General features: G+C 43.3%; 1 protein-coding gene across 1 annotated transcript; it reads right to left on the bottom strand.

Moving 5' to 3' along the window:
• Positions 1–243: 243 nt before the first annotated feature.
• LOC127292058 (uncharacterized) lies at positions 244–25,839 on the bottom strand. The gene is made up of 5 exons (XM_071828903.1): positions 25,736–25,839; positions 631–711; positions 434–526; positions 289–348; positions 244–254 (listed from the first exon to the last, which is right to left on the bottom strand). Exons 1-5 carry the CDS (start codon positions 25,821–25,823, stop codon positions 244–246), a joined length of 333 nt encoding a protein of 110 aa, XP_071685004.1. The 5' UTR covers positions 25,824–25,839.
• Between the last annotated feature and the right edge of the window lie 909 nt (positions 25,840–26,748).

The following is a 26,748-nucleotide window of genomic DNA, read 5'->3' as shown; positions in this document are numbered from 1 at the left end:
AGCCCTTGGGCTTCAGAGACGTTGTGGCTTCATTGCCTTCGCAAATGAGGCAAGCAATGGCTCCTGGGGAGAGGGGGGACTTCGGGGCAGAAGATTCAGGAACCGGCTGGCGGTTGTGCCTGAGACCCTGCAGCACGGCGTCCGCCGTGATTCCGCGATCAAGTGCAGACCACGCAGCTCTAAGGCTGAAACCTAAATCTAACGGTGGCTCGGGAGCTGTGTAAGAATGGCAATCAATTAGATTTAGGTACGTCCTGTTAGTGTGTAGATAAAAGGGACGGTGATTACCTTCAACACTGTCTGCGACGAAACCCCCAGTAGACCCCTTCCTCTTCGGGTTCTCCCCAGCTGCAAAGCAAACCAATTTCTCTGAATCTCTGATACCCAATGGGCGATCTAGTAAAAAAAAAAAAACTAGACATGTATATACTACCTAAGCGAGGCAGCTTTGGAGCACTCCCTCCTGATGATTCCTCCGCCTCTCTCTTCACTGTTGGCGCTGGAGGTGGTGCGATTCCCGATTGAACTGAAAAGGATTAACGAACGGATTTACTCCATTAATCAATCCCGGACTCCCGCTACAAAGAACTCCAAGAAAAAAAGAGCCTTTTTTTGAAGCATCCTGCGTACCTGATTCCTCACCATCAACGATGTCGAATCCCTTGTTGACCACTCCTTCAGCATGCTCATCCTTCTTCTCCTGGAGCAAGCCTGCCGAAGGAACAAGGGATTTCTATTTTCGTGCCCCCGCTTCGTTAGTTGTACTCAGTTTTTCGCAGCCCCTTAGTTTTTCCTCAGTTTTCCCCAAGCCTATGTCTGAAACCCGCAGAAGGAGCTCAGACGGAAGGAATCCGTCTATTTGGACGTTCTGTGCTGACGTGTTGCGCCACGTCGTCTGTGGGGCCGCGTGGGGCCGCGTCGCGTGGGGCTGGTAGAAAGGGACCGCGTGGGACAGGACGAGAAGCGTTTGGTTGCACGTGAGCAGGAGCTGGGTTTTGTCTCTCGGTCCAAATTGGCATTTTTAAGAGCACCTTTTCCCCTCTTTCTCTCTCTCTGTATTTTTCACTAAATTAGTATCAAATCTAGAGAAACTTCTATTTCTGTCTTTCTTCAATATGGTAGCAAATCTAGTAGCAAATCTCTGGGGTTATTTATGCCTTTTGGCCCTCGTTTTTTGCCCAATATGGCAGCAAATCTAGAAGCTAGTATATGATAAATTCACAACAGCATAATCAGAAAACTAAGTATAATACATAAACTGCATACAGCAGCCAAAAGCAGCCAATAACGTTGTTAATGCTAACGACAAACTAAACTGAAAAATATACAAGACGCACGCAATGTATGGACAACAAGAAGATTAGGATAGGGACCCCAGGATGAATGAATTTGTTCTTCATTCCTCCCCATATATTTCTTCCTCCCTCCATTCGTGCATTACCACAAGGAAATATGCATTGAACTCCTTCCGTCTGCAGTGTGAGGCCAATACATCCTCCAAACGGTATGGCCTGTGTTCATTTCTCAAACCGTAGAGTCCTATTCTATCCACACGTAGTGGCCACTCATCCCAGGCATTTGTATCATGAGAGTACTCTCTGATATAACCCAAATCCGTGTAGTAGATGCTGCCAGGTTGAAGTGTCGGGTACACTCTGGTGTCGACGGAGATACACCGGATATAATTCATGAAGAAGGCATTACTGCCAATGTTACTGACCGGATGGAGAGAGCGGCTCTGAGTGTCCACACGGTACACCAATGGTTTGCCCGCCAAAGCCTCGCTGACCAACAACACAAGCAGCAGATCACCATCCGACTTCACAAGGTAGAACTTCTGACGTTCAAGTTCTGGAAATGAAATTAGTGTCTCCATCTTGACGGTCGCGCGCTGCTGCTGTACATTGGTGCACACTATTCTTCCGATCTCAAAATTGTCATGACTCTGCATACAGTTCACCATTGAACGGGGTAATGCAACGCAAACAATGGTTCTTGATCGAAAATCTTCCTTCTCCCCAATCTTCATTTATATCCTTAGTTGGAGTGCTCTCATCGCCCCAACCAATTTCCAGTGGGTAATTTGCGGCAACGAAGACCATAGTCGGGGATTTGATAACAGCGACTGATTTCAGAAAAACAGATGGCATCTGCGCCTCAAACATAGTGTTCGATTTCTTTGTGAGTGGGTTCAGCAGCCGTATCTTGTGCGGCGGGTTCTTCTGGGCAAGCACGATGATGCCACGGCAAAAGCCGACGAAGTAGTATCTAAAATATATTGATGAAGATAACATTCAGCACTAAGATGTTTAAGATTGAAAATAAAAAGGTAGATATGGAGGAATTTGAACCTTGTATGAACTTCCGATAGATCTATGGTGGCGTAGCGTGATGTGCCGAGTTGGAGTGCGGTGACCCAGCATACCACTGCATGTTGTAGTATACAAGTCGTTGATATGATCTTTGCGAAGGGACTTCTTCACAATTTGCCATATCCCTCAGAGTGGTACAACAGAAACATTGCAGGTCATAACACTCCATACTTTATTACAAACATTGCCTTAACAAGTTGGTATTCTCACAGGTCCTATGAGAACACCCTAAGATACTACTTAAGTACGATTACAACTCATAACCAATATAAAGAGCTCAACAACTTATTTAGGTAAGTTCTACGTTGCTCGGCTCTATGATGCTAGGGTATGTCACTACTCCTCCACCTCCGTGTTATCTGGTCCGTAGACTATCCCATAGTCTACGCCTTCCACTCCGCCTGTAAGATCAGGTTCTTCGTAGACCAGCTCGTAGCTTCCTTCTGGTGCTCCATCGTTGATAGCCTCCACTTCCGGATCACAGTCTAGCAAGGGTGTCGAAAGAAAGTGAGTACAGAGGTACTCAGCAAGTTCTAAAAGAATAAAAGGTGTTTGATGCACTAGCTACGACCATTGATCAGGAAATCGCAGGTCAATGCATGTTTTGAAAACATTTCTTCAAAAGGTTGCTTTTATTATGAAAACTATGCCCGTCAGTCTTCACAGGTTGACCAGAACTTCGTGGAGTTCCTTTCCTGCCGCGTTCGCAGTTCCCTTCCCGGAACAAGGAGTGACAGCCACAATTTGATACACTCTGCAGAGGTGCGTTACTTTTCCCACAAGAGATCTCACCCTTTTGGCCATCCGCAGGGACTTGCCCCCGTTCACACTTCCTTTGGTGTGAGGCCAGGTATAAAGATCCAAGCCCACACCGCCTTCTCCGCGACTGCAAACCCACCCTTTTGTCCACCCGCACACCTCCAGTAGACTTCCCCCGATAATACGGCTTTACTCATGGTGTACTTTGGACAATCCTTCATAGATCGTAGAGCCATCATCACTAATGGATGGGGATTTAAAAGGCTATCCCAACCTACGGCGGTGCCTCCGGCACCCGCCGGCTCTACCAATCCGTTGGCGTGCGAAGGGAAAAGATACGGTGGCTTTTCGAGCCATTATAGATCTCATGGTCAACGCGGTTTGTACGGCGCTAGAATCACTGGACGGCATTGGTAATTTAATCCTAGGGTGATATAACCCATTGCAATGGAACCTCCACCATATCAACACATACCATGGTTCCATTGCCAGCCACATAGTCATATTCATAGTTGGAAAATAACATTTCATTTGCGATGCAGGAATGATAAGTATATAGCTTTGCATTAAAGTAGTAGAAAATAATCAAGTTGACATGAGCAAGGGTGAACTTGCCTGTGGACTGCGAGATAGTGCAGTTCAATGCAGTTGATGGAACCTGGACCTCGGGTTCTGTAAGAAGCATCATTGTCCGGTAAGGACAATGTTATAAAAATCCAAATAATGCAATCATGGATGGATTATTTTATGTTGAATCCCTTTACCCCAATGAGTTATTACAATTTAGGGTTGTATTTAAGATTTATGTCTTTGACGGTAATTTACAATTGATTTAAAAGTATTAATCATTGTGATTCACACAAAGTACAACAATTCAAAGTAAAATGATTTTACTTGATGATTACCTTAGTTATTCCAAAATAATTTGAAATTATAGAGTGAACTTTATAGTTTTTGGAATAAAAAGGAGTATAGTATTTTTTTCTGGGAAAAATACCCTCTTTCAAAAGAAATGACTTGGAGTAGTAGAATTTCATTTTGAAATGTTTGAAAATAAGTATTTGAACTTATTTGAGATTTTTCCTTGAATTTTAATTACAAGGAAATAATAATTTTAAATTCCACGTTATTATTTAAATTCTGAAAATTCATAATTTTGAATTTGTTTCATAAATTCCATTTCATATTTTATTCTTGTTAAGATTTATTTTTCATTCATAAATCTTATTTTTATTGAATTTTTAGAGTTGTTTATGATTTATTAAAATTTGGTAAAGTTTTGATCTTTGATTAAATGTAAAAAGACCAAAGTACCCCTCTGGACCCCTATTGGGCCCAGCCCAATAACTTAACCCAGGGACGGCCCAATAAGGCTGGCCCCCTTTTGGGTTCGGTGGCGCCGAAGCGGCCCACCTCACTCTCCTCACTCGGCCCTCTCACTCGCTCGTCTAACCCTAACCGTCTGGCGACTCCCGTGGCGATGGCGTCGCCGCCATGGCCGCCGCCCTGCTCCGGCCATCGCCGGGCTCCCCCGCCGTATCCACCAACCGATCCTGAACCGCCGTGAGCAGATCTATCGATCTGTCCGTGTAGTTTCTCCCTTCTCGTCCTCTCCTGGCGAATCGCCTCCGATCTGGATCCACTGGAGAATCGCCTCGGACGATTTGGTGGTTCTCCGGCGAACTCTCGTCCTCGCCGTCGACGTACGCGCCCCCTGAGACCGACCTGGTGCGGTGTTGCTTGCAGTACCAGTGCCGTCGTCTCCGTGCCGTGCTGCTGTGGTGGTGTTCGTGCTCGTCGGTGTAACGCCGGCGCCTACCCTGGGTCTTGCAGCTGCTATGGCCGCGCGAGCACTGCCTCGCCATGCCATAGCCTCTGCCACCAGGCGCATGTAAGTGTTCTGCTCCTCCTCCTTCTCTTCTCCATGCCTGTGCTCCTCCCAAGCTACTGTGCCTCTTCTTCCTCCTGTTTTACTGCTCTCTGGTGATCCTGTGATCACATAGAGCCTTGCCATGGCTGCCTAAGTAGCCTGTGCTTCCATTTTTCTGCAAGCTATGGCCAATCTACCAATTTCTGGTACTGGCCAGTGCTGCCTTGCTTGCTGTACATGCCAGGTGGTAATTATCTATTGCTTCTAGCATGCTCTGACCTTGCTATGCTATGCTGTGCTTGTTTATGGCTTGATATACCCTGCTTTTCATGCTTATGGGCTTGCTATGCTTACTGGTCTATCATGCTTGCTTGCCTAGGTGTACTTGTGTTGCATCTGTGACACTTGTGTGTGTGCCAGTGGTGCCTGATATGCTCCAGTACTATCTCTGTAAGCCAATGATCCCTTGGATCATTCCTTGCTTGTTGGCTAACTTCTCTATGTAACTTGGCTTGCTCTAATTGATCCATTTGATCAATTGATTGTCAGTAATTGCTTACTGTCTAATACTGTGGCTATATGAGTTAATTATCTGGTGATGCTGATGCTCAAGCATCACCGTCTTTATTGCTTACTTGTCTTGTTGCTTATCTTAGCTACCTAGACTTGTTCTAGTGGCTATAGATTAACTGTGTTGCTTAACAAAGGTGCTACTGTCATGCTTAGCATGGATCTGTGATAAATTCATGCTTGTATTACTTAAATTATGATGAACTGCTTATGCAGTGATGATTAAGTTACTTGCTTGCAAATGATTTGACTGTTCATGATTATCTAGCAAGCAAAATAGAATCTGAATCCATTTCTGGATAGTGATGTGATATATTTGGCTTTCTCTTATTTGGTGCTAAGTGTGATGTGACCTCAGTAACCTTGCTACTGACTGGTTGCTCACATGATTGGTTGGATCCTGTTGGCTACTCAACTTTGCTTGCATATTTGGGGATCATACTAACTATGAATGCCAATATGCTTGCCTGTGATGAAATCTAGGGTTTTACTGATGGTTATGTGCCTAGGATTTTCTGTGTAGTCTATACTAGCTGCTATTTATTGCAATACATCTACTGGTGCTATACGTGCATCGATCTTGCTTCAGGCACAAGATCTGTATCACGGATGGTGTCTATTTTGGTGGCTTTTTAGACTAGCAGTGATCCTTGGTGAAAACCAAGTGATGATTCACCCTGTTGAGCATCTGCTCAACCCCATGACTATGTCATGCATATGATGGATTAGATCCATTGGATCTTCTCCAGGAACTTGGTATACCTTGTTCCAGCTCCTAGAAAGAAATGTTTTGTTGATGCAGACTTGGGTTTGTTCACAGCCCTTCACCTCCAGGTCTAGTTGATCTTCTAGGTCACCATGATTTCTGGTGGCTTAAGTGGTTGTGTGGTTTGGTTCTGTTCTTGCTCAAGATCTGGATGAACTGAGCTTGTTCTTGCTTCACCCTTACCTGGTGAATCTTATCTGGTCGACTGGTTATGATTTCTAGGGTTTGTGCCCCTTTTATATGAACCCTGCTTCTATCCTTGCATTGACACACAAGCCTGGCTTGCTTGGTGACTATGCTGCTGCATGGCCTTGCTGTTGCTGCCTAGCACACTTGAGCTGTGTGCTCTCATATGCTGAAACTTGAGCCCCTGGTGTGTGCTCAGGTTTGGTCTGCTGCTGCCCTTATCTTGTGCTGTCCATGGTTTTGGACAAGCACAAGTGTGCTGTGATAGTTTACACTGTCCAAACTGAATCTTTGGCTAACACTAACATTCTGGCTAGTGTTGATTCTTTGTTTTGCAGGTTTGAAGATGGACATGGCTATGAAGAAATACTTCAAGTCATATAGTCTAGGTTTTAGTTTTAGGAATAATATTGTAATCTTTATTTTCATTTCTGTTTATTATTCACCAATTCTTGTATCAAGAATTTTGTAAAGACAATGTAATTTGTGTTGTGATATCAATAAAGCCCAAGTTTTTGTTTATGAGCTTTTGATTTATGTAATATTTATATTCTGGAATAAATATTGTATTTATGATTCACTTTGAAATTCAAAGTTGTTTGAATTCATAAGTTGTGTTTAAATTATGAATTCCATTTTATATTGTTCAATGCTTATTGTTAATTGTATTAACACTTGTCAAATGAAATCAAATCCCCAAATCAATCAAGATACAAAAGAGATCATGTCGAAATTTCCCTAACTCACATTGCCTAACCCTAAGTGCAAAATGAGAGAGAACCTCGATCCCTCTTAGGTTTAGTTGCAATAAAGCGCGAAAATTTCCCCCGTTTTGCGATGAAATGCACATCCCATTTCTAAATCTACCCTTCGTTGTTCCTATGTTCTGGGTTATTACAGCCTCTCCCCTTAACAGAAACTTCGTCCCGAAGTTAAGATTGGTACCTGAACATCTCGGGGTAAGACTTCCTTAATTCTTCTTCCGTCTCCCAAGTTGCTTCTCGCTCAGGATGATGTTGCCATTGCACTTTACAATATTTGATTGCCCTGTTCCTTAACTTCTTCCACTGTACTTCCAAAATCTTTTCCGGTCTTTCCACATAAGTTAGGTCAGATTGCAATTCTATTTCTTCATATGTGATAGGATCATCCGGTGCCTTCAAACACCTTCTGAGTTGTGATACATGAAATACATTATGAACTTGACTTAGTTGTGCCGGTAACTCCAACTCAAAAGCTGTTCCTCGATTCTGACTGATTATCTTAAATGGTCCAATATATCGAGGGCTTAATTTTCCTTTTACTCCGAACCTCTTAAGTCCTTTCATTGGGCTAACCTTCAGATAAACCATGTCTCCCACTTTCGGTTCCCAATCTCTTCTCTTTAAGTCAGCGTAACTCTTCTGACGACTCTGAGCTATTTTAAGTCTATCCCGGATCACCTCGATGACGTCTTGTCTCTCCTTGATGTAGTCCGGTGTAAATTCCCTGTTCTCTCCGGTTTCATACCAACAAATTGGTGATCTACACTTCCTTCCGTACAATGCTTCGTACGGTGCCATGTGAATGCTACTCTGATAACTATTGTTATATGAGAACTCCGCTAAAGATAAATGGTCCTCCCATGAGCCTCCAAAGTTCAGAGCACAAGCTCTAAGCATGTCTTCTAGTATCTGATTGGTTCTTTCGGTTTGTCCTCCGGTTTGTGGATGATATGCTGTACTGAAATCCAACTTGGATCCCAAAGATTCTTGTAGTTGTTTCCAGAATGCTGATGTGAAAATCGAACCTCTATCTGAGACTATCTTCTTTGGTACTCCATGCTTACTCACAATTTCCTTCACATAAATATCCACAAGCTTTTCTGCAGTATCTTTTGTGTTTACGGCTATGAAATGAGCACTCTTGGTGAGTCTATCCACTATTACCCATATCATATCCTTCCTCTTACTAGTCATTGGTAAACCAGTAACAAATCCATTCCTATTTCATCCCATTTCCATTCCGGTATCTCTAGTGGTTTGAGTAATCCCGCAGGACTCTGATGCTCTGCCTTTACTCGTTGACATGTATGACATTCCGAGACATATTGTGCTATTTCTCTTTTCATGTTGTTCCACCAGAACATCTCCTTCAAATCCATATACATCTTAGTACCTCCCGGATGTATTGAATACGGGGTTTCATGTGCTTCCTTTAATATGATTGACTTTACTTCTGGATCATCTGGTACACAGATCCTTTTCTGGAAGTATAATGAATCAAAATCCCCTAGATGGAATTCCGATGGTCTTCCTTCGCCAATCCTCTTGATTTCCTCTTGGATGAACAAATCATCCGCTTGCTTTCGGATAATCTCATATTTCAAGTCTGAGTACATCTCATCCATAATCCTCATGGTTGCTATACTTCCCTTCTCATCACCTTGAATAAACAAAATCTGAGCATCCTCTAACTCTTTCCGAAGTTCCTTTGGAATCTCCCATTCCGTAGGTTGATTCTCCGTACTCTTCCTACTTAGAGCATCTGCTACTACATTAGCTTTGCCTGGTGTATAGTTGATCTTAAGATCGTAATCCTTAATCAACTCTAACCATCTCTTCTGCCTCATGTTTAATTCTTTCTGGGTGAAGAAATATTTCAAGCTTTTGTGATCGGTGTATAACTCACACTTGGATCCATATAGAAATTGTCTCCAACTCTTCAAAGCATACACAACTGCCGCTAATTCGAGATCATGTACTGGGTAGTTGTGTTCATGTGGTTTTAACTGTCTTGATCCATAAGCTATTACTTTTTGATCTTGCATAAGAACACATCCAAGTCCATTCTTGGAAGCATCACAATACACCGTGTAATCCTTTCGTGTTCAGAACCTGCTAACACCGGTGCTGTGGTTAACTTATCTTTGAGTGTTTGGAAGCTGGCTTCACACTCATCTGTCCATACAAATGGAGTATTTTTCTTGAGTAACTTGGTCATTGGTCCTGCAATCTTCGAAAATCCCTCTATGAATCTCCGATAATAGCCTGCCATACCAAGAAATCCTCGTATTTCTTTAGCATTTTTAGGTGATTTCCATTCCAATACGGACTGAACCTTGCTTGGATTCACCGCTATGCCTTCTTTGGTTATAACATGTCCAAGAAATTCAACACTATCTAGCCAAAATTTGCACTTGCTAAACTTCGCATATAGCTGATGTTCTCTCAAAGTTTGCAGAACTATCTTCAAATGCTTGGCATGTTCTTCTTTATCTTTAGAATAGATTAAAATATCATCTATGAACACTATCACAAACTTGTCCAAGTACTTCATGAATATCTTGTTCATCAAATTCATGAAAATTGCTGGTGCATTTGTTAGTCCAAATGGTACAACAAAGTATTCATGGTGTCCATACCTTGATACAAACGCTGTTTTTGGTACATCTTCCTTCTTGATCTTGATTTGATGGTATCCTGACCTTAAATCTATCTTCGAGAAGACTCCCGCTCCTTGAACTTGATCAAAAAGATCTTGAATTCTAGGTAAAGGATACTTGTTCTTGATAGTTACATTGTTCAAATTTCTGTAATCTCCACACATCCTCTTTCCTCCATCTCTTTTATCCACAAAAATAACTGGTGTACCCCATGGTGACACACTTTCTTGAATAAATCCCTTCTGTTCCAGTTCATCTATCTGAGCTTTCAGTTCCACTAACTCCTTTGGCCCCATCTTATATGGTGGTTGTGCTATTGGTGCTGTGCCTGGAATCAGATCGATTGTGAATTCTATCTCTCTATCGGGTGGCATTCCCGGTAGTTCCTTAGGAAATACATCCTTAAACTCATTCACTACAGGAATATCTTCAATTCTCACTTCCTTCAAGCTATTGAGTTCCAATCCGATCTCCAACTCACTGTACTTGTCTCCTTGGAACACTATTCGACCTCCTATGGAGTTGCGAAGTGATACTGTTTTGTCTCCACAGTTAATCACCGCTCCATTTTCTGTCAACCAATCCATCCCTAGGATGACTGATATGTCCTTCATGGGTATGATGAATAGGTCCGCGAAATACACACAGTCACATATGGTTAGGACTTGTGCTTCTTTCACGTGGGTTACTAAGATCGTTCCCCCCGCAGATAGAACAGTTATAGGGGTTTCTAACTTAGAACATCTAAGCCCGAATTTTTCCACAAATTCCAATGCAAGAAATGATGTGGTTGCTCCAGTATCAAATAATACTTTGCCAGGATGAGTAAGAATGCTTAGCGTACCTAAGACTGTTTGATCCGACTCTTCCGCTTGTTCCAAAGATGTGCAATTCAGCTTTCCATAAGGCTTTCCCTTCTTGTTGTTGTAGTTGTAGTTGCGGTTGTTGTTGTTGTTGTTGCGGTTGTTGTTGTTGTTTCCACCTCGTCCTCCAGAGCTCTGTCCGCTCCAAGATGACTTGTTTGGACACTCCGGCTTGATGTGTCCTTCCTTCCCACAACCATAGCAGATGATTCTGGGTTTCTGACAGTCCTTCTGCAAATGACCCTTTAGGCCACAATTGTTGCAGATGATCAGGTTGATTGGGTTCTGACTCTGACCTCCCCGGTTGTATTGATTACCAGTAGTAGGTCGGTATCGGGGTTTGAAACTCCGATCAGGTGTTGGTTTACTGATTGGGTACTTTCTTGGCTCTATACGAGCCCTCTTCCTCCTGTCCTCTTGGACTTGCCGGTAATCATCCTCGAAAGTGATTGCCGAGTCAATCAGTTCCTGGAATTCAGCAGTCTGTGCCAACCTCAGTTGCATCTTCATGTATGGATTCATGCCTTTCATGAACCGCTTCTTCCGCTTCTCCTCTGTATCTACATCCTCAGGTGCATACCTGGATAACCTATTGAAATCCCGAACATACTGCATAATTGGTGCAGTATTCTGTCTTAGTTCTTCAAACTCCCTCTTCTTCAGCTCCACCACGCTGTCCGGAACATGAGCATCCCGAAACTTCTTCTTGAACTCCTCCCAGGTGAATACCTTATCTGGAGGGTGTACTGCTACAAGGTTCTCCCACCATGATGCTGCTGGTCCTGACAACAGATAAGTGGTGTATCTAATCTTCTCCTCATCGTTGCAACCAACGGTCTTCAACTTCCGTTCCGTATCCATGAGCCAATCTTCAGCGTCCATTGGTTCTGGAGCTGATGTGAATGGTAGTGGTCTTGCATTTTGGAAGTCCGATAGTGTTACTCCCTTGCCTTCATTACCCCTATCATTAATGACATGGGTAAAGAAATCCTGCATGTTCTTGCTCTGACTTTCCTGGTAACGCCTCCTATCCTCCTCCATTGACCTCATATACTGTTGGAAGTCTGGGTGCAACATTGGGTGTGGTGGTGGTGGTGCATTCTCTGCTCTAGCTGCTGCATCTGCCTCCTCTTTCTCTCTGGCTTCCCGCTCTCTGCGAGCCTCTTCGGTTTCTACTAACGCCATTTCCCCCTAGTCCTGTAACAAAGAGCGATTACTCATAATTACACCATGCGAATGTTTTCTGAGCTCAACTCATTGCCCAGAACTAGTCACACAATAAAATCAAGAAGCAAATCCAAAACAAACATTTATTATGTATATACACCGTATAATACATAACACACTCACAAACTTATATTACATGTGGTATATATAAACCACTTATTTGGCTCAAAGCCCAAGCCAACGGGAATTTAAAATACGTTCTATTACAATACCACCTAGATTACTGTATTCTTCCCTGGGCTCTACTCCTCATCGTCTTCATTCGCCTCCGCATACATTCCTGGGGTCCATCCGGTACAGCGGTCTGTCCTCCGAAGACCGTCCGGAATGAAAGTTCTTCCCGTAGGTATGTAGTCTGAATCGGACGAAGTGCCGAGACAGAGATCTGTCATGCCAAAGTAACTAGATAAAGACTCATACATATCCCCAGTGGAATACAGCTCCTCTTCTCCAATCATCCATGGAGGATTCCTATTCACTTGACCCCTCATCTTCTTCTTCTTCTTTTTCTTGTTTCCAGAACTCTCACCTACGACGTACTGGGATGTTTTGGGTAACCCCATCTCCAAATCTAACGAAATGGAGTTGGTGTCTTTCTCTTTCTGCCCATAGCTTTGGTTAACATTCTGGTTAACCGCATCACTCTCATCTCCTGTATCACATGGAATTGGCTCCTCCTCATCACCGAAAGGTTCCCCGAAACGCCAACCCGTCGAGTTCTCGATCGGTGACTCCGAGCAGTTTATGTTCCATGAATGGTCTCCCCCATATCCAGTATCATATGATGCTGACACGTGTGGATAGTGCGGGACAAAGATAGGTGTAAGTGGATCTCTTGTAAGTGGATTTCTCTTGGACCACGGGTCACTCAAATCTACATTGATGTCTGGGTTAAAGAAAGGTGTAGTATGTTGTGGTTGTGCCCTCAAATCACGCATCCGAGTTTGGACTTTATCAGGGTCCGTGAACTCAGCTAGCATGTGGTCAATCTCACCTCTCATCTTCATGTGTAAAAGATACATCGTGGTCAATAAAGACTTACAGCTATCCATGTGCTGTGCTGCAGCTTCAGGACTTCTGTGTGCTAACACCAAATGATTAAGAGTGGGATCCTCATCTTCCTCGGCATGAGGTATATGAGAAAACTCTGAACATAGCAGTTCTACTGACTTGTGCTGCCTTATCTCAAGGATTGCCTTGAATAGGCCCATATGGTAGGCTGTGGTGATAGTTTTGGCTTCTCCGTATGGCATTATACGACTCATCAGCAGTTTTTCCGGTAGTTGGACCGATACTCTGCACTTGGCTAGGATTTCCCCATCATAGTAAGTATACTTGATAACAGGTATCCGTGGATCACAATGAAATTCCTTCAGCATCCCACACAGGAGAGCTGTTATTGGTCCATCATAATCACCAAGCCAACCCTCAACCTTCCTCAAAGTCCTCTTAGGAAAAGTATTCGCCATTATGGCTGTATACAAAAGCAGAATATTAGTGGTGATAATGCAGCATAATAGCTATAATAAAGAATTATCGCACTAAAATATATGGTTTTGCTATTCTCAAGTGAATAATCACCATATTTCTAGAGAATCCTTTACCATTTCTACTAGACTCCTACAGGTTTCTTCCCTATACTAGGTTTTTCCAACCTAAGGTCGCAACATTTGCTCTGATACCAGCTGCGGTGACCCAGCATACCACTGCATGTTGTAGTATACAAGTCGTTGATATGATCTTTGCGAAGGGACTTCTTCACAATTTGCCATATCCCTCAGAGTGGTACAACAGAAACATTGCAGGTCATAACACTCCATACTTTATTACAAACATTGCCTTAACAAGTTGGTATTCTCACAGGTCCTATGAGAACACCCTAAGATACTACTTAAGTACAATTACAACTCATAACCAATATAAAGAGCTCAACAACTTATTTAGGTAAGTTCTACGTTGCTCGGCTCTATGATGCTAGGGTATGTCACTACTCCTCCACCTCCGTGTCATCTGGTCCGTAGACTATCCCATAGTCTATGCCTTCCACTCCGCCGGTAAGATCAGGTTCTTCGTAGACCAGCTCGTAGCTTCCTTCTGGTGCTCCATCGTTGATAGCCTCCACTTCCGGATCACACTCTAGCAAGGGTGTCGAAAGAAAGTGAGTACAGAGGTACTCAGCAAGTTCTAAAAGAATAAAAGGTGTTTGATGCACTAGCTACGACCATTGATCAGGAAATCGCAGGTCAATGCATGTTTTGAAAACATTTCTTCAAAAGGTTGCTTTTATTATGAAAACTATGCCCGTCAGTCTTCACAGGTTGACCAGAACTTCGTGGAGTTCCTTTCCTGCCGCGTTCGCAGTTCCCTTCCCGGAACAAGGAGTGACAGCCACAATTTGATACACTCTGCAGAGGTGCGTTACTTTTCCCACAAGAGATCTCACCCTTTTTGCCATCCGCAGGGACTTGCCCCCGTTCACACTTCCTTTGGTGTGAGGCCAGGTATAAAGATCCAAGCCCACACCGCCTTCTCCGCGACTGCAAACCCACCCTTTTGTCCACCCGCACACCTCCAGTAGACTTCCCCCGATAATACGGCTTTACTCATGGTGTACTTTGGACAATCCTTCATAGATCGTAGAGCCATCATCACTAATGGATGGGGATTTAAAAGGCTATCCCAACCTACGGCAGTGCCTCCAGCACCCCGCCGGCTCTACCAATCCGTTGGCGTGCAGAAGGGAAAAGATACAGCTGGCTTTTCCAGAGCCATTATAGATCTCATGGTCAACGCGGTTTGTACGGCGCTAGAATCACTGGACGGCATTGGTAATTTAATCCTAGGGTGATATAACCCATTGCAATGGAACCTCCACCATATCAACACATACCATGGTTCCATTGCCAGCCACATAGTCATATTCATAGTTGGAAAATAACATTTCATTTGCGATGCAGGAATGATAAGTATATAGCTTTGCATTAAAGTAGTAGAAAATAATCAAGTTGACATGAGCAAGGGTGAACTTGCCTGTGGACTGCGAGATAGTGCAGTTCAATGCAGTTGATGGAACCTGGACCTCGGGTTCTGTAAGAAGCATCATTGTCCGGTAAGGACAATGTTATAAAAATCCAAATAATGCAATCATGGATGGATTATTTTATGTTGAATCCCTTTACCCCAATGAGTTATTACAATTTAGGGTTGTATTTAAGATTTATGTCTTTGACGGTAATTTACAATTGATTTAAAAGTATTAATCATTGTGTTTCACACAAAGTACAACAATTCAAAGTAAAATGATTTTACTTGATGATTACCTTAGTTATTCCAAAATAATTTGAAATTATAGAGTGAACTTTATAGTTTTTGGAATAAAAAGGAGTATAGTATTTTTTTCTGGGAAAAATACCCTCTTTCAAAAGAAATGACTTGGAGTAGTAGAATTTCATTTTGAAATGTTTGAAAATAAGTACTTGAACTTATTTGAGATTTTTCCTTGAATTTTAATTACAAGGAAATAATAATTTTAAATTCCACGTTATTATTTAAATTCTGAAAATTCATAATTTTGAATTTGTTTCATAAATTCCATTTCATATTTTATTCTTTTTAAGATTTATTTTTCATTCATAAATCTTATTTTTATTGAATTTTTAGAGTTGTTTATGATTTATTAAAATTTGGTAAAGTTTTGATCTTAGATTAAATGTAAAAAGACCAAAGTACCCCTCTGGACCCCTATTGGGCCCAGCCCAATAACTTAACCCAGGGACGGCCCAATAAGGCTGGCCCCCTTTTGGGTTCGGTGGCGCCGAAGCGGCCCACCTCACTCTCCTCACTCGGCCCTCTCACTCGCTCGTCTAACCCTAACCGTCTGGCGACTCCCGTGGCGATGGCGTCGCCGCCATGGCCGCCGCCCTGCTCCGGCCATCGCCGGGCTCCCCCGCCGTATCCACCAACCGATCCTGAACCGCCGTGAGCAGATCTATCGATCTGTCCGCGCAGTTTCTCCCTTCTCGTCCTCTCCTGGCGAATCGCCTCCGATCTGGATCCACTGGAGAATCGCCTCGGACGATTTGGTGGTTCTCCGGCGAACTCTCGTCCTCGCCGTCGACGTACGCGCCCCCTGAGACCGACCTGGTGCGGTGTTGCTTGCAGTACCAGTGCCGTCGTCTCTGTGCCATGCTGCTGTGGTGGTGTTCGTGCTCGTCGGTGTAACGCCGGTGCCTACCCTGGGTCTTGCAGCTGCTATGGCCGCGCGAGCACTGCCTCGCCATGCCATAGCCTCTGCCACCAGGCGCATGTAAGTGTTCTGCTCCTCCTCCTTCTCTTCTCCATGCCTGTGCTCCTCCCAAGCTACTGTGCCTCTTCTTCCTCCTGTTTTACTGCTCTCTGGTGATCCTGTGATCACATAGAGCCTTGCCATGGCTGCCTAAGTAGCCTGTGCTTCCATTTTTCTGCAAGCTATGGCCAATCTACCAATTTCTGGTACTGGCCAGTGCTGCCTTGCTTGCTGTACATGCCAGGTGGTAATTATCTATTGCTTCTAGCATGCTCTGACCTTGCTATGCTATGCTGTGCTTGTTTATGGCTTGATATACCCTGCTGTTCATGCTTATGGGCTTGCTATGCTTACTGGTCTATCATGCTTGCTTGTCTAAGTGTACTTGTGTTGCATCTGTGACACTTGTGTGTGTGCCAGTGGTGCCTGATATGCTCCAGTACTATCTCTGTAAGCCAATGATCCCTTGGATCATTCCTTGCTTGTTGGCTAACTTCTCTATGTAACTTGGCTTGCTCTAATTGATCCATTTGATCAATTGATTGTCAGTAATTGCTTACTGTCTAATACTGTGGCTATATGAGTTAATTATCTGGTGATGCTGATGCTCAAGCATCACTGTGCTGTTGCTTACTTGTGCTGTTGCTTATCTTAGCTACCTAGACTTGTTCTAGTGGCTATAGATTAACTGTGTTGCTTAACAGTGTGCTACTGTCATGCTTAGCATGGATCTGTGATAAATTCATGCTTGTATTACTTAAATTATGATGAACTGCTTATGCAGTGATGATTAAGTTACTTGCTTGCAAATGATTTGACTGTTCATGATTATCTAGCAAGCAAAATAGAATCTGAATCCATTTCTGGATAGTGATGTGATATATTTGGCTTTCTCTTATTTGGTGCTAAGTGTGATGCGACCTCAGTAACCTTGCTACTGACTGGTTGCTCACATGATTGGTTGGATCCTGTTGGCTACTCAACTTTGCTTGCATATTTGGGGATCATACTAACTATGAATGCCAATATGCTTGCCTGTGATGAAATCTAGGGTTTTACTGATGGTTATGTGCCTAGGATTTTCTGTGTAGTCTATACTAGCTGCTATTTATTGCAATACATCTACTGGTGCTATCTGTGCATCAGATCTTGCTTCTGTGCACAAGATCTGTATCTGGATGGTTTCTATTTTGGTGGCTTTTTAGACTAGCAGTGATCCTTGGTGAAAACCAAGTGATGATTCACCCTGTTGAGCATCTGCTCAACCCCATGACTATGTCATGCATATGATGGATTAGATCCATTGGATCTTCTCCAGGAACTTGGTATACCTTGTTCCAGCTCCTAGAAAGAAATGTTTTGTTGATGCAGACTTGGGTTTGTTCACAGCCCTTCACCTCCAGGTCTAGTTGATCTTCTAGGTCACCATGATTTCTGGTGGCTTAAGTGGTTGTGTGGTTTGGTTCTGTTCTTGCTCAAGAACTGGATGAACTGAGCTTGTTCTTGCTTCACCCTTACCTGGTGAATCTTATCTGGTCGACTGGTTATGATTTCTAGGGTTTGTGCCCCTTTTATATGAACCCTGCTTCTATCCTTGCATTGACACACAAGCCTGGCTTGCTTGGTGACTATGCTGCTGCATGGCCTTGCTGTTGCTGCCTAGCACACTTGAGCTGTGTGCTCTCATATGCTGAAACTTGAGCCCCTGGTGTGTGCTCAGGTTTGGTCTGCTGCTGCCCTTATCTTGTGCTGTCCATGGTTTTGGACAAGCACAAGTGTGCTGTGATAGTTTACACTGTCCAAACTGAATCTTTGGCTAACACTAACATTCTGGCTAGTGTTGATTCTTTGTTTTGCAGGTTTGAAGATGGACATGGCTATGAAGAAATACTTCAAGTCATATAGTCTAGGTTTTAGTTTTAGGAATAATATTGTAATCTTTATTTTCATTTCTGTTTATTATTCACCAATTCTTGTATCAAGAATTTTGTAAAGACAATGTAATTTGTGTTGTGATATCAATAAAGCCCAAGTTTTTGTTTATGAGCTTTTGATTTATGTAATATTTATATTCTGGAATAAACATTGTATTTATGATTCACTTTGAAATTCAAAGTTGTTTGAATTCATAAGTTGTGTTTAAATTATGAATTCCATTTTATATTGTTCAATGCTTATTGTTAATTGTATTAACACTTGTCAAATGAAATTCCCCAAATCAATCAAGATACAAAAGAGATCATGTCGAAATTTCCCTAACTCACATTGCCTAACCCTAAGTGCAAAATGAGAGAGAACCTCGATCCCTCTTAGGTTTAGTTGCAATAAAGCGCGAAAATTTCCCCCGTTTTGCGATGAAATGCACATCCCATTTCTAAATCTACCCTTCGTTGTTCCTATGTTCTGGGTTATTACATGGAGGAAGGTGAACTCAGCGACGCGTGGAAGGGCGTGGTCTAGCATGATCCATTCATCCAGGTGCACGTCGGGCTCAGGCAAACCTGAGCGCCAATTTCTACAGACTTGCCTCATAGCAGAGTAGGTGTCGGTGTACTCCTCGTTCGCCAGTAAGCATTCGCCGATCTTGTGAAGTGGTCCATCAGCCGAGAGAGAGGCCCAGTTCATGGAGGCGCCGCGCTTGGATGCGCCGCCCTCGGCGGCGACGCGCTCGGCGGCGACGGGCTCGGCGGCGACGGGCTCGGCGGCGACGGGCTCGGAGGCGACGGGCTCGGCGGCGACGGGCTCGGAGGCGACGGGCGCGGAGGCGACGGGCTCGGAGGCGACGACCGCCGGCGCATTCTTCTTCTCCATCGCCGGCAGGGTAGCGTGCGTACGGCGGTTGGGGTTTTTTCGATTTGGAGAAGTTGATGGGACGTGAGGGGTGGTTTCGTGCGTGAGCGAGAATGAGACGACTGTGTGCAGAGGGAGGGAGGGAGGGGCTTACGCGTCCTAAATGCGACCCGCGTCCTACGCGTCCACTATTTGCACGTCTGCACCGCGACACGCGTCAACAATGGCACGTCTTCCACTTCTGCATCGCAACACGCGTCCTTGGGTCTAACCCTGGAAATTTAGATATACTCAGGTATACCCTCGAGTCATATACTAGCATTTTTTGTGTGCTCAGTTTTCCCCTTGAGTGCTAATACTGGCTAGTGCAATATACTCAGTTTTACCCTCAAGTGGCTGGTCAACAGAGAGTCAACAAATGGGATTAACTAGTTAAATGAGTTATTTAATGTGCAAAAAATTCCGAAAAAGAGTGGCACTTACTCATTGAGTCTTTACCACAAATTGCCACTTCTCAAATCATAGATAAATCAAGTTTCACCACAAATTGCCACTTCTCAAATCACCTAGTAGCTATGAAGGTGCATGGTTTTCCATAATAAGCCCTACCCAAAACAGCTTTCCCCAAAACATACTTTGTCTGAATGAGGCCATAATTTTCACACTCATGTAGATTTGTATTGCAAATAGTTTGAGGTAGGCCAAGATGGGTTTCATTGTACAAAACACGCATTTTCCATTTTTTAAATCTCATATTTGAATCCCTTAGTCTATTTACTACTCACTTGCCCTTGGTCTCTTGATACTACTCAGTTTTGCCCTCTCCCTTCACAAACTCTCACAGACGCCCAACATTGCCCTGATTGGTCTAGCCCATGTCACGCGGATCGTGCCCGCCGACCGTTGATCGTATGATCTAACGGGCAGGATAACCCCTATCTCTCTCTCTGGTGGGGCCACCACCCTCTCTCTCTCGTCGTCCGGTTAGCTTCACGCAAAGTTTGGTTTTCTGCATTATTTTTCACGAGCTAAATTATAAACTCTTTTTAGGCATTACGTTTCACGCAAAAAATGATAAACCATCACCGATTTGTTGTAGCCATTACTTTTCACGCAAAAAAATGATACACCATCACCGATTTGTTGTAGCCATTACTTTTCACGCAAAAAATGATAAATCATCACCGATTTTGTTGTAGCCATTACTTTTCACGCTAAAAATGATACACCATCACCCATTTCTTGTAGCCATTAATTTTCACGCAAAAAACGATAAACCATCACCGATTTTGTTGTAGCCATTACTTTTCACGCAAAATGATACACCATCACCCATTTCTTGTAGCCATTACTTTTCACGCAAAAAAACGATAAACCATCACCGATTTTGTTGTAGACATTACTTTTCACGCAAAAAATGATACACCATCACACATTTCTTGTAGCCATTACTTTTCACGCAAAAAACGATAAACCCTCACCGATTTTGTTGTAGCCATTACTTGTCACGCAAAAAATGATACACCATCACCCATTTCTTGTAGCCATTACTTTTCACGCAAAAAATGATAAACCATCAATGATTTGTTGTAGCCATTACGGTAAATGATAAACTATCACAAATTACCATTTCTTTTAGGCATTATTTTTCACGGTAAAATGATAAACTATATCACGAAGTTCCATTTCCATCAAGATATTCCGCATTACTTTTTAATTTTGTTGAGATATATACCCCCACAACGGTCGTCTCCTCCTTAATTTGTTGTGTAAACCCCCACAACGGTCATCTCCTCCTTAATTTATTGTGTAAACCCCCACCAACGTTCACCTCCTCCTTATTTTATTGTCACTACAACAGGACCCTACCTACAGCAACAGATTTATCTGTATCTAAATGTCAATATAGGCGTTGCTAGCGCCTCTACCAACGGATAATGATGCGTTGCGTTTTTGGGTGTTGCAAGGGTACAATGCAACGCGTATTGGTCCGTTGGTAACCATGGGATAGAGCGTTGCAAAGTGGCAACGAATGTTGAGCAACGCATATGGGTCCGTTGGTACATAATATATGTGGATTGAATAATTTATTTTGACACAATTTTTTTTTGGATTGGGTGGCTTTGTAGCTTCATATATTGCAGTACTTGTTTCCTCGAGAGAATACTACTTAATACATATATTCGGCAGCACACAAGTATAGAATATTAAAGCATTGCATGAAGAAACATTTCTATATTTATAATTAAAATCACCATCCATACATGAAAATAATCTTAAGAGTACACATCTTACAATCTCACATAACAATATGATATTCTAACTAATTCTATATATATATTTCTTCTCGTGCTCCGCCTTCTAATGTAGCATTTGAATTTGGCAGGCCTTGCTGATAGTTTGCTCCTGCAAAAAGGAAGTCCATATTTTAGAACGGACGTTGCAAAAAAACAGTAGGCAAGGGTATAGTAATTTCTACTATATATTTGATCCAAAACATGTAAAAAGGGTATTCTTACCTATATTAGATGTTACAAGATATACAATTCTGCAACATTGATATCTTCACGTTGGCAAGCACCAACTTGCATACTGGTTTCCTACAAAATTCAGTAGAGACATCAATTTAAATAATACTAGGAAATTGTTAGTAGGCATGTACATGTAGAGCAAAGTCTAAACACTTAATCCTACGAGCACAAGTAGAAATGGTCACATCGCTCACATAAGATAGGAGAAGCTCTGTGTGGAGAACATTACAAAAATCACAAAGAACTGCCCACAGTTTGCATTGAAATAAACAAAGGTATATAGTATGATTTGGGAAAAAATAGTGTACTCAACCAATCGATTCAAAGGCCCTTGAGTCCCAGTTTAATAGGGATTCAAAGGCCCTTAAGTCCCAGTATAATGCGTCCTTGAATGCAGTGAACCTTCTCATGAAAAATATTTCAAATTTCAGTAGAGAAACAGACTCAATTCTGTAGTTTTGCTAGTATATAAACAATGGAAATTAGTTTTCCTCGGAATTTTTTCCAGATCACTTGACCTCCACTTCTACCCATTCAGAGTGTAAATTTTATCCGCGAAATTCTACACTGATACTCCAAATTAAGTAGATGAGGGGAAATCATGAATATGCTAGCTATGCACATGGTTCCACCAGCTTTGGTAGGCACAACATGAATTGATATATTGTCACATTAGAGGTACTTTACCATAATTTTAAATTTCGTGGCACATGTGTTGTTTTCTTGGTAGTGAGGGCCTTTACCTACAAGTTATTGGACTTTTTAGTTTCATGCGGTTACAGCCTAGAAAGTTCAGAAGCTGAAAGGAAAGTAGTAAAGTACCATAATAGGTGCATAGTTTTTGTACGCATAAATGATCAGAGTAACTACAAAGATATAGATAAGATTGTAGTGATTGGCTGATACCTTGACTTGTTCCTTTCAGCCCTGCCACACATACGCATTGTAGCAGCCCTCTTTGGAGCCTTCTACGAGATTTTGAACTGATTTCCATCAAAATTTGACCTATTTATGCAAGAACACCACAGTAAACCAAAGTTGCATTAGAAATGAAATAAGGTAACTTATGAAACAAGCGACTTGGAGCGACAGAAAATACTTGTCTAATAGATTATTTGGACTAGATAAAACGCTCTAACTTTGTGTTCTCTTTAATTATTACTACCATCCCATAAGGGACGCTTGCTTGTCTGTGATTATAAAAGGTATGAGCTAATTATCAATACATGGCAGTGCTTTTACCAATGTAAGGAAACGGATGCACTGCAATAAATTATAATGCATACCTGATGTTTAGGGGCTTCCTTGCCTGCAGGAATTGTTTCTTTGACATCTTAATAATATCCTTTGTACAAATGCAAATTAAGAAACCACGAGATATATTAACTCAGAGATATGAGCAGTACTACAATAGTGACTGACATCTAGTCAATCCAAACAGGAAAAGATGAAAAGATTTTTACCTGTCTATGTTCATTATCCATCTCCATTGTTAATCTGACGTGCTTGCCACACCTCTGAGGCTATGGCGCAGTAATAATTCTGCAACAAATGCAATGCCTGTGCTTATTTATATATATGGGAATTCAAAACGCAAGAAGGTTCCAGTTTGACAAGAACTAGACGAGCCGGCCGGTAACCAACTATACTGAGTTGGAATCATGCGCAGTCTAAATATTAAACAAGCTATCTTGCACTAATTACGGATTTGATATTATCCAGGGACCCAAATTCAACCAGATCGTTCCATCAACAAAAGATGTAACCTGAACACCAAGTCACTTTAACTAAAACAGACCCTGGACAGTACAAAATTGTACACATCAGTGAACAACAAGCGGTTACCACACTTGATCAGCGGGCATGTCAAACTAGAAAGTATAGTAAACCGATCAAGCCAAGGGGAAATTAGAGGATGAATCGCACACCTGACCTCTGCGCACAAATCCAGCTCTGGGAGGATTTCGCATAGATCGGATCTCGTCTGATACGAACAGCAAACCCAAGTCAAGGTCGAGGCAACCCTTAGGCTCCGACAGGTACTCCTCGGCCAGGCTGTACTCTTCATCATCACCGGGCCACCTGACAAGAAGGCAAATGGAACGGGGTAGATCGCTGATGCCGGTCAACAATCTAGGGTTACGTCAGTGATATTTTCTAGGAAATGAATACAAGATATTGTAATCCGAACGGAGAGGTAAATCAGAGAGGAGGTAGGATCTGGGAGCTTCAGCGGCGGACCTAGCCGGTAGCGGCGGCGGGAGGAGGAAGACGATCAGGCAGTGGGATACGAGGGAGGAGATGATACTGTTTTGAGATGAGGAGTAGAGAAGTTTATGCCAAGAGAAGAGGAAAAACTGGTGGGACGTAGAGGAAAACTCGCATGCCAAGTTACCAAAATAATCCATGCAAAAAAAAAGGTACCAAAATAATACACACAGTATCCCCGCGCATCTCACACTTAGCGCGAAAAAACAGATTTTCATGCGCGCGCAGTAGACCAATTATTTTCACCTGCAACGGATACAACTGCACCACATATATATGTATCTACAATGAATACTTACAACGCATATGAAAATGGTTGTAAAGTATGTGTTGCAATATGATGGCTCCTCTTGTAGTGTGTGTAAACCCCTACAACGGTCATCTCTCCCTTATAAACACCCACACGGCCATCCCTTGTGTCAATAGGTTCTGCCTCTCTCTTCTTCGTTCACATACACTTGATCCATTGCCATGGCTTCCACGTCTCGGACGCGGACCGGAAGGGGAAGGGGAAGGGGAAGGGGAAGGGGAAGGGGAAGGGGAAGTGGATCATCATCATTGCCACCACCACCGTCAACACTGCCATTGATCATAGAGGAGTTCTTCATCGTCGTCTATGAAGACCCTTTGGTCAAGAAGGTACGTACGCGTTCCCACATATATGATGCATGTGATTAATTATGGGCATGTTCTAAAAAACCTTTAATTTCAAACGATCGGCGCTCGATCTCTTTGCAGGCTCTCCCAAAAAAGTTTGCGGACTATCTTGACGGCCAGGAGCCAGCTAAGGTGTATCTGCGAGCAGCTGACTGTGGTCCTCGTCTCTGGACCGTGGAGGTCCTATTTGACGGTCAAGGCCGGATGTACCTCGACAAGGGCTGGGAGAAATTCGCCATCGCGCACGGTGTGGATTTCGGCTGCTTCGTACACTTCAAATATGAAGGCGATGATGTGCTCACAGTGAAGGTGTTCGACGGAACAATGTGCAGGAAGTACTACTACTCGGACGACGAAGATACTGACGATGAAAGCGACGACGACGTGAAGCCATGCATCCATCCCCTTTAGATAAGGGGATTATGACCAAGAATATATATGTAGCTTCATATGCATCGATTTAGAGATCTAACTATTTTCTATATATTATGCACATGTAAAAGATAATGTCGCATTTCCACTATTATTCGAGCACCACATCCTCCAAACGATGCCGATGCCGATATCGGCATGGTCAGAACGGCTATGCTCGCCGCCACTGCTAGGTCAACGTCGGGATGCACAATGTTTAGCATAAGAGTCACTTTAGATTAAGCTGCGAAAATAGTCACCTGCCACAGTGGTCATTGGCTGCGGAGGCCCCACAGAGTGGCAATATAATTTTCTATAAATAAATAGACGACCCACTGGTCATTGGCTGCGGCAGCCCCATAGAGCGGCCCCATTTGTCATTGGCAGCACCGTGTATACAATCAGGAAATAAAACAATCCACGCGTCAACGGTAGATGGATGGCTACCCGTCAGCACGAGACGGTCAGAGAGGAACTGCCCTCTATGCAGCCCCACCTCTGTGCAGCCCCACCCGTCAGATTAACGGTAACGGTAAGGCCTCTGACCTGACGGCAACCCGCGTCTTCGAGGGGTTTCAAACTAGAGGGAGGGGAAAGCTGAGGAAAAACTAACGAGCTGGGGAAAACTGAGTACAACTAACGAAGCAGGGGCACGAAAATAGAAATCCCAAGGAACAAATACAAATTTAGTACGGAAGTTGTTATAGAAAGTGGGATAGGATGAGCTCATGAGAAGGTTTGGGGTCTCGGGCTCACAAAGGGTGGTATCCAGGTGCTCCTTGGACTCGGAGAGCGGCTCCTTCCCCTTCCCCCCGACCTGACCGCGTCCACCTTCCCCGGCCATGGTTCTGAGTTGGGAGGTGAGAAGGGACTAGAGAGACGAGAGAGAGAGAGAGTGGGTGACAGGCAGAAGAACGGGGTGGCTTGTTAAAAAGGAGGAGGGGCAAATTTACGCAATGATCCTTGTGGATTCCGAAAACAAAATTTTGCCACATAATTGGGTGTTGTTGTTTGGCCATTTACACATAAGTAACCCTTTTCTGGAACTATAGCACAGACTGACCTCCCGGAAAAACTATTTCACCCATCTAACCCTTTTGTGTGGCGCCCCACACATCGGTGCCACACATCATTGTGTGGCGTCCGTGCCTGCGGCGCCACTTGCCCATCCGACGTGGCGCGGTCGGCACTGATGTGTGCTCCGCTCCGACGTGGCAGGATGTGTGGCGCCGCTCCCATCAGCGCCACACAGTGAAAATGTGGCGCCGCTCTGAAGGGGGCCACACATCCACTTATGTGTGGCGCCCGTGCCCGCCCCAGCCCGAGCCTCTTCTTTCTCCCCTCTTCTCTTTTCTCTGCTCGCTCGGAACCACCGCCTTCGGCCGCCTCTCCTCCGTCCCCCTACCAAATCCTCCACGGATTCGATAGATCTAACCGGCTAAATCGATCCCCATCCAATCCTCAAGGTATTCCCCTTTGTTGCCCTTTGATTCATCCAAGATTTGCTTCGATTTATACATGGAACCTAGATTGGAAATGTTGGTTGTTAGAATCTATATTGATGTGTATGTGTTGAAATTGATAGCCTCATTGTATGCATGTGTTTGAACCATAGATTTGCTGGAACCATAGATGTGAAATTTTACATGTATGTATGTATGTGTTGAAATGGCTATGTATGTTGAAATGACTAATTTTTTGCTTAGCAAATGCATTCAAATTTGTTACATATGCCTAGTATTTGCGATGGAATAACTCACATTTGTTAG

Source organism: Lolium perenne, chromosome 4 (genome assembly GCF_019359855.2).
Source record: "Lolium perenne isolate Kyuss_39 chromosome 4, Kyuss_2.0, whole genome shotgun sequence".
NCBI lineage: Eukaryota > Viridiplantae > Streptophyta > Magnoliopsida > Poales > Poaceae > Lolium > Lolium perenne.
This window is presented reverse-complemented; position numbering and strand designations above follow the sequence as displayed.

Bases quoted from the DNA above. Each gene is read 5' to 3' on its own strand.
- LOC127292058 (XM_071828903.1), bottom strand. From the start codon at position 25,823: ATGGCCGGGGAAGGTGGACGCGGTCAGGTCGGGGGGAAGGGGAAGGAG. The intron at 712-25,735 runs GTGAGCCCGAGA...TTCCTTCGGCAG, and splicing joins GCACCTGGATACCACCCTTT to GCTTGCTCCAGGAGAAGAAG. The intron at 527-630 runs GTACGCAGGATG...AATCCTTTTCAG, and splicing joins CGTTGATGGTGAGGAATCAG to TTCAATCGGGAATCGCACCA.